At 32.3% G+C, this 7,431-nt stretch overlaps 3 protein-coding genes across 4 annotated transcripts; 2 read left to right on the top strand and 1 right to left on the bottom strand.

Annotated features, from left to right (window-relative positions):
• The first annotated feature begins 3,283 nt into the window (after positions 1-3,283).
• On the top strand, positions 3,284-4,701 carry Mgr (prefoldin subunit mgr). Its single transcript, XM_072005186.1, has 3 exons — positions 3,284-3,458; positions 3,828-4,374; positions 4,542-4,701. The coding sequence occupies exons 1-2, from the start codon at positions 3,375-3,377 to the stop codon at positions 4,314-4,316; spliced, it is 573 nt and encodes a 190-aa protein (XP_071861287.1). The 5' UTR covers positions 3,284-3,374; the 3' UTR covers positions 4,317-4,374; positions 4,542-4,701.
• On the bottom strand, positions 4,636-6,106 carry LOC139988142 (c-Myc-binding protein). Of its 2 annotated transcripts, none has more exons than XM_072005188.1 (3): positions 5,954-6,106; positions 5,430-5,551; positions 4,636-5,326 (listed from the first exon to the last, which is right to left on the bottom strand). In XM_072005188.1, the coding sequence occupies exons 1-3, from the start codon at positions 5,954-5,956 to the stop codon at positions 5,182-5,184; spliced, it is 270 nt and encodes an 89-aa protein (XP_071861289.1). In that variant the 5' UTR covers positions 5,957-6,106; the 3' UTR covers positions 4,636-5,181. The 2 variants fall into 2 exon arrangements, with proteins under 2 accessions (XP_071861289.1, XP_071861288.1); XM_072005187.1 differs by lacking the exon at positions 5,954-6,106 and adding an exon at positions 5,707-5,875.
• A 228-nt stretch (positions 6,107-6,334) lies between these two features.
• LOC139988138 (transmembrane protein 267) lies at positions 6,335-7,414 on the top strand. The gene is made up of 2 exons (XM_072005182.1): positions 6,335-6,766; positions 6,842-7,414. The coding sequence occupies exons 1-2, from the start codon at positions 6,479-6,481 to the stop codon at positions 7,172-7,174; spliced, it is 621 nt and encodes a 206-aa protein (XP_071861283.1). The 5' UTR covers positions 6,335-6,478; the 3' UTR covers positions 7,175-7,414.
• Positions 7,415-7,431: the final 17 nt, after the last annotated feature.

Below are 7,431 nucleotides of genomic sequence, written 5' to 3'. Positions count from 1 at the left end.
GAGTCGCGTATTACGATTGGACGGTACAAAGCAAATTCGAAGCCCAGCTTAGAGCAAATATTAACCATATTGACGTTTCCTCGAGGAATGCATCCTTTCTAAATATTTCAGTACACAAACGCTTCGTTTTGACACTCTTAGAAAGGGACGTCTTTTATCGGCGATATACCCGAAGGGGATGGTGATGATAACTCGAAACTCGTTCCATATTTTCGTACAAAAGAAATACAAATTTTCCTTGTAATTATCGTTATACAACAATATAATTTTCTTTAATGGATAAACAGACGCTTGTTTTTGTCCAATGTTGTTTCTCAGTCTTTATTCATCGTAGCCAAGTCAAAACGATGAGTCATTTCGACAGATTAAATCTGCGGATGACAAGAGTCAGCTTATGTATTATGTTGTATTATCATTGCCAGTCACGGAGTGACGTATTGGGCTTTTCTTTTCGATGACCCGAAAGTGATCCATTCTTCGACGCGTACGCATATCTATTCGATCGCAGAGGACTTCGATTCACCTTAGTTCGCGTTAACGCTTGGTGTCGTAAACATTGTGTCACATCGAACATGAAAGGATGGAAGAAACCCTTTTAATTCATAGATGAATGCAAAATTTCATGTACTACATTGTACTGTATTTTATATGGTAATTTATAATATCGTAGTCGTTGCCATTCCTCTTCGTCTTTTTGCCCTCGCAGCAACGGTTCCAGAAGTCGCTGAAATTCTTTCCTTAGGTACGTCATGTAACGCAAACGAAACAAAGTATGTAATATCTAGCATATTTGAAAGAAGTACGACTATTTTTCTTCATCGACGTCTATTAGGCTCGAGCTATTTCTTGGCCACCTACCGTTTCAAAGTACGAGCATGATCGATAACGAGATACGATATTTGGACTACTGAGAAGGAAGTATCGATGTTACGTACTTTGATATTCTAATTGAGACTTTATAAGGTACGTTATTGTCGTCAAATGGAAGAAATGAAAACTCAATGGAAAGATTCAGGTTCTACACTGGAAAGTAAAGACCGATCGATTAACGCGACGAGATTATAAGCAAGCGAATTCAGAACAGTTTGTTATGAAACGACAGCGATCTGTGGCACGTTAGTTCCAACCTCAATGGCGGTTACAGGTTACCTAGGGCTTCCTGCGGAAATGGCCAATATACTCCTCCGACCTCCAACTCACTCAGTCACTCGCTCACTCGGATCACTCCTGTTTGGTGTACCCCGTACCCATATGATCGCCCTGTCGCTCGACACGTACTCGTTACGGGTCATCATCGTGATCTATGCGCCTACAACAAATGTTACATCCTTAATCTGTCCTAGCCTGCTAATCCTACGCTCGTGCTAAACGAGAAAGTTGACATTATTCTGCAACTGTAGATATAGACCTCGTTACTTCGCGACGCGATTAGAACCAATTTAGCTCGATCAAGAGCAAAACATTGGCTCGATGATCCGAAGGTTGCGATAAAATTGGTAAGCGATAATACAAAATCGAGGGACCAAAAGGATGAAATTACAAAATAATTTCACGTAATCTCCTGTCGTGTTTGTTTCTTTTTAAAAAGCGGACTGATAAATTATAATTCTCAAAACTAGAAACAACAAATGTGAATCTTAAAAAAATAAAAATATTTTAATGTAATTTCCTAGTGGGAGTAATTATTTTAGAGAAATATTTACTTTGTTTAACGGAGATGTATTAACAAAGTGATTACAGAAAACCATGTTTCCCGATGTGTATCAAGTACGATCTAATTCATACGTGCTCGTGGTCCATCGTTTGTTTTACATGCAACATGATTATCGTACAAAAGGAGAAGCTTCTTGTAAGACGTCTAGACGGCTAGCTCGATGCTTACCCTGCTTTACACGATACAGCAACAATTCGGCTCTATTAGACCAATAAAGTGTATCAAAGAGGAGGAATGCGCCCTGCGTCAATCGTACATGTAGTGTCGGTTTGTCTGTCCGTGCTTTGATATACGGGGTGCGGGTGCACGGATAATTTAGATTCTACCCGGCCATACGTTAGAAGGACGGGCCAGAAAAAAACAGCTACGAAGCTACAATTTTGGTGTTGTACGAGAAATGAAAAGACAATCATCCATGTAGCAATAAAAACATCTTTAAATTTTCTTGAGAAAATCTCTTTACATATGTATGGAGTGGAAATAAAAAAAATTATTGTACGCATAATTGTTATACTTCGTACTTTAGATTTCATATTTTTAAAAAGGAAGCAAAAAATGAGTTCATCGTGGTTTGTAGTTTTTTTTTTTTTTTTTTATATATATATATTCACTGGTGTTCGACTCGTCATTTATTAGGAAAAAGATATTTAACGATCAGAACGTGCTGGCAATAAAATATAGAATAAAAAGTTCTTAGAAAATATTTTGTCCATGTTATGCTGACCCCTGATACGTGTATATCATTGAATATCTATGTAAAGTTATTTCAGATTGCTTGCCAATTTACACGTAGCTTACATACAAAAGAAGGAAATTTTTACGATTAAAGTAATAATTCGTAATTAATATAAAACATGCAAGCATCTACGGAACAAAGTTCGATGTAACCAATCCCATGTGGCTTTCAATGCTTCCTAAAGATAATTGTTATCTTTATCGGAAATTAATTGCGATTCGATACTTCTGTAACACGTGATCGAAAGTAACACCTATATTTCTAGTACTCATTCGCTTGTTTCCCGCTGTTTCAATTATACGCGATACTTACTTACAATATAATATTCGGAAACCTGTCGTAATTTGATAACGTATTTTTTTATCATGACAGACTAATATTAACGACCCTATTTATATATACATTTATTTTATCTTATGCATTTTGTTGTTCTTTGAAAATTTTGTTTTGCGAGCGTCTATGCTACTTATCAATGCTTCGTGTGTTACTTAGCTTTTTTATTGGAAAATTCTTTACTCCAATTTTATGTGTACATACATGGAGTTTGTAATTACTATCAACATAGAATAAATAATACATAGATAGTATCTTATATCTCAGCTTACCAGAAGAGGACACCACCTACTAGCCTCCAGCTTCGATTTAGATGTGTGTAACGCGTAATGTAACACGCGTAACGTGTAATAATATATATATATATATAAGTACGCGTTACACACACACACATATATATATATATATATATTTTACAGAAGACTATATTTAACTTCTATTTGTTAATAAACTTTTATACTGAATATAATATATAAAATACTCTATGATTATTTATTCGTTAAATTTGTAACTAAAATGGAGATTCGTATTATATTAGGAATCTTCATGTAAACCTGTCGTATGTCATGAAAATTTATATTGTGATCCAAGATGGAAGACGGTGAAAATAAAGCGGACGTTGGGCTGGATAAAGAGAAAAAGTCGTACGCCGGAATACCGGAGGCCGAATTTGTAGTAAGTATATTATTCTAACAAAAGATTTACATACTATGTTGTTATGAAATTGATACCGATATGTAAATTCCGTGTATTTATATTATACTGTATTACGAAGAATATTTTTACAAAGAAGTAATCCTCATGGCTATTAATCATTTTTATGAAATTCTATAAAGTAAATTCTATGAAATTTTCATAAAAAAAAAACAGCAATAAACATTTTTTATTCTCTCTATTTGTTAAATGAATCTTTGCTTATTTGCATAATCTATAAAAATACATGGGATATACACACTTTCTCGGTACGCTAACCGTATATGGTCACAAAAAAAACACGATGTTTGAATTCGATTTTTGATTTCACGTAAAATATTTTAAACGTAGGACGATGTTGACGCTTTCATGTCAAGACCTGAAAATGAATCAGCGGACAAAGTACTGCAAACGTTGGATGAGAACCATGGGAAATATAAATTTATGGAATATAATTTATTCAATAAAAGAAGACGTTTGAAAGCTCAGATTCCAGATCTAGAGCGATCATTAGAAATGATTAAAAAATTGCAGCAAGAGAAGAACAAGAGCAAAGAATTAGAGACACAATTTTTACTATCGGAACAAGTTTATGCGAAGGCTGTTATTCCTCCTACTGATAAAGTGTGCTTGTGGTTAGGAGCTAATGTTATGTTAGAATATACTTTGGACGATGCTCAAGAGATGTTAACAAAAAATATTGAAGCAGCAAAGAGAAATCTAGGTTACGTTGAACATGATTTGGATTTTGTAAGAGATCAATTTACTACAACGGAAGTTAATATGGCACGTATTTACAATTGGGAAGTAAAACGCAGGCAAGCTGCTAAACCAACATGAAGGCTGTCTTTTTTTAATAAATTCAATTTGCACGCGACAAATGCCTAAAACTTTAAGGGTAATTATACAGATGAAATAAATATCTAACAAATTCACATGTGTTATTATTTATTTATACAATATATATATATATATTTATTGTATTCTTATGTATATATATTGTATACTTTTTAATAATCTATAATAGTCCTAATTCTCTTTCTTTCTTTCTTTCCTTTTTTTAAGGTTACTTACATTGTCAAATGTAAAAAGCCTGGGAATAAAAAGTACCGTTGGAAACTGTCAATGGAATAAAGGACTCAAATACTACACATTTAGGTTATAAGCTAGATACACCAATATTTATGTATATTGTCACAAATACATCTGAATTCTAACTTAATAATGTTGTTTTGTGTACTTACAGAAAGATCTATTACCATATTTATTATATTATACTTAATTAAATTTATATTTTAATATTTTTGCAACAAAATATACAACTTTTATAAAAAAACAAAATAATACATTACGTTTATTATTTGAAATATCACATAAATCAAAATTTAATTTGAACATTACTTTCTAATTTATCATTCTGCTTGTATACTTTGATTATGAACTATGTTCTATGTAATCACGTTTAATTTGGTTAAAAAAGAAATATAAAAAGTATCACTATATACTTTTATGAACATGATTAAGAAATAGACTTATGACTAATGGAATTTGCAACAGTGAAACTTAATTTATCTTATGTTTTAAATTGTCTTAGAAAGTGATTTTTTATATCTATTTTAAGGCACATAGTCAGTCTGACTTTCTGTGAAAGTCAGTGTCCAGCACGGACTAGTATTCTATTATTGTCTAAAACTTTGTGGTTAAATTATTCTGCTCCTTCGTCTGCTTCATATTTCACCAATTTTGCCTTTAACTCTGTGATCTTCGCTTTAGCTTCTTCCAGTTCTTTCTTTAATGTTTGTACTTCAATGTCAACTTCCGTGATACCTCCTAAATTTTGACGAATGTATCTACGATACAATTCAGAAAATATATTGCACATCAGACATACAGGTAACTACTGGTTTTTTCATGACATAAACCTATTCAACTACTCATATATTAAAAGGATACTCTAAAGCATCATCAGGTTTTTCTGGTTCTTCGTATAAAGACACAAGCACTTTTGTAAGAGCATCCATAACGCCTGCTCTTTCCAGATATTTTCTGAATTCCTCTCTTTTAGAATCAGGTGGCTAAAATAAATATTTCAAAAACAATAAATATTAAAATTTATACCATATTCGTAAATTCAAGTATACACGCGATAATCAAACAATTTGAATCAACAGTACTACAAAAACATCGAGCCGCCATCACTATTAAAGAAGTCGTATAGAATTAGTATTACCTTGAAATTCGACATTTTTATTACCGACTTATCTTTATACAACTACTTTACGATACCCTGCAACTATTATTTATTAAACAGTTTAAGGAAATTCCAGCAACACGTGTTTAACAAACCACGCGACACCTCGATGAATTATACCGTTATGACACTCGTTCAGAACAAATGCCATATGATATATGTACACGATTTTCAAAACAACGTATATTCGAAACAATTTTTAATTCAGAAAAAAATGACCATTTACCATTGTGATAAGTGAATGTAGCGTGTAATGCCAGTGAAAATGATCGTATTCTTTTACTTTGTTTCACTGCAACACAATTTACGAAATTAGCTTACTTTCGATAGCAAAGTTCGAATGTTAGTATAGTTTATTTCGATCGATGTCACCCCAGTCAAAGAAGTATCTCGCATGGACCCATATTCGATATCATTTAAAAAATTTTTATCTCAAGATAAAATTTAAGTAATCATAAAATAAAGTATCAGACACATAATTTATAATAAAGAATTATAAACGAAATCAGTGCAACCGTTTGATTAATGTAAACTTTATTTTGAAATATGTTAGATTCGTTAACTAGAAATTTAGTCGAAATGTAGTATAATGAGAGATATTGTACTTATACGTGTATTGTGTATGTACTATATCGAAGCATTGATCATTCAAAATGGCGAGATAATGTTTGCACCGTAATTTTCGCGTCACTTTTTAAACAAAGGATTTAATAAAAAGGAATTTAACATCATTTTTAAGAATCTTGTTGTAATGTTTCTTGGAAAAAGAGAAACTCTTTCACGGGTAGTGTTGACTGGTGCTATAGGTATCTGTTCGTTCATTGGTGATCAAGGTTTAAAACATGGGAAGACTGCTGCGACACGCGCGATTTTTGACAATGTCACTCATGCAATTGTCGGTGGGCTTACTTGGGCAGTTATCTTAAATTTGTCAAAGAAGTCTCTCGTCCAAAATTTTTCGAGTATTTTCTGGAGCTTTTGTTTGTCGTCTTTTATCGATGTGGATCATTTTATCGCAGCATGCAGTTGGAAGTTAAGTGTAAGCAACATCATAACCTTTTGTAATTTGTGACAATGACGTTTGAGATTTAAATTTTGTTATTTCTTTTTACAGGATGCTACACACTTAGAAAAACGACCATTCTTTCACTGCACCACTCTTCCTATAACAATATGGATCATGCTAAGTTTCTACGCAAGTGTATTTAATCATCCAAAGCTCAGCTACTATTCCTGGATAATATTGGCAAGTTTTTTAAGTCATCATATAAGAGATGGTACGAGAAGAGGCTTATGGTTTTGTCCTATTGGTTCTACGCAACCCATTCCATATTATCTATACTTAAGTATGAGTATGATGCTTCCTCATGTGCTGCAATGGTTAATGGTATCATCTGTGCACGAATCTAAGTCTGTGGATAATGAAACATTAATTGATATTGTATAGATATTGTAAAATAATCGACTAACTGTATGTATGTACATATAAATGGACGCGTAATCTCATTTTTATATTAATAATATATACATATATTTTTGTAATAAGTTACATATTCTTTAATTGCATTCAGTATAAATAAATATTATTTGTAAAAATTTAAAAAAAATAATAATCAGTGTACATATGAAAATATCTTGATTACCTGATTAAAAAGAATGAAAATAAAAATTATTTTTAAAAACATGATCTTTTTGTATCATAAC

The sequence above is a fragment of the Bombus fervidus genome, chromosome 6 (genome assembly GCF_041682495.2).
Source record: "Bombus fervidus isolate BK054 chromosome 6, iyBomFerv1, whole genome shotgun sequence".
Lineage (NCBI taxonomy): Eukaryota > Metazoa > Arthropoda > Insecta > Hymenoptera > Apidae > Bombus > Bombus fervidus.
The sequence above is the reverse complement of the archived record's forward strand: the minus strand, read 5'-3'. Positions and strand labels throughout refer to the sequence as shown.

Excerpts from the sequence above, each read along its gene's own strand:
- LOC139988142 (XM_072005187.1), bottom strand. Across the intron at positions 5,327-5,429 it reads AAACCTGATGATGCTTTAGA|ATACATTCGTCAAAATTTAG; the intron begins GTATCCTTTTAA and ends ATTGTATCGTAG.
- LOC139988138 (XM_072005182.1), top strand. The coding sequence starts at position 6,479 with ATGTTTCTTGGAAAAAGAGAAACTCTTTCACGGGTAGTGTTGACTGGT. Across the intron at positions 6,767-6,841 it reads CATGCAGTTGGAAGTTAAGT|GATGCTACACACTTAGAAAA; the intron begins GTAAGCAACATC and ends TTCTTTTTACAG.
- Mgr (XM_072005186.1), top strand. The coding sequence starts at position 3,375 with ATGGAAGACGGTGAAAATAAAGCGGACGTTGGGCTGGATAAAGAGAAA. Across the intron at positions 3,459-3,827 it reads TACCGGAGGCCGAATTTGTA|GACGATGTTGACGCTTTCAT; the intron begins GTAAGTATATTA and ends TTTTAAACGTAG.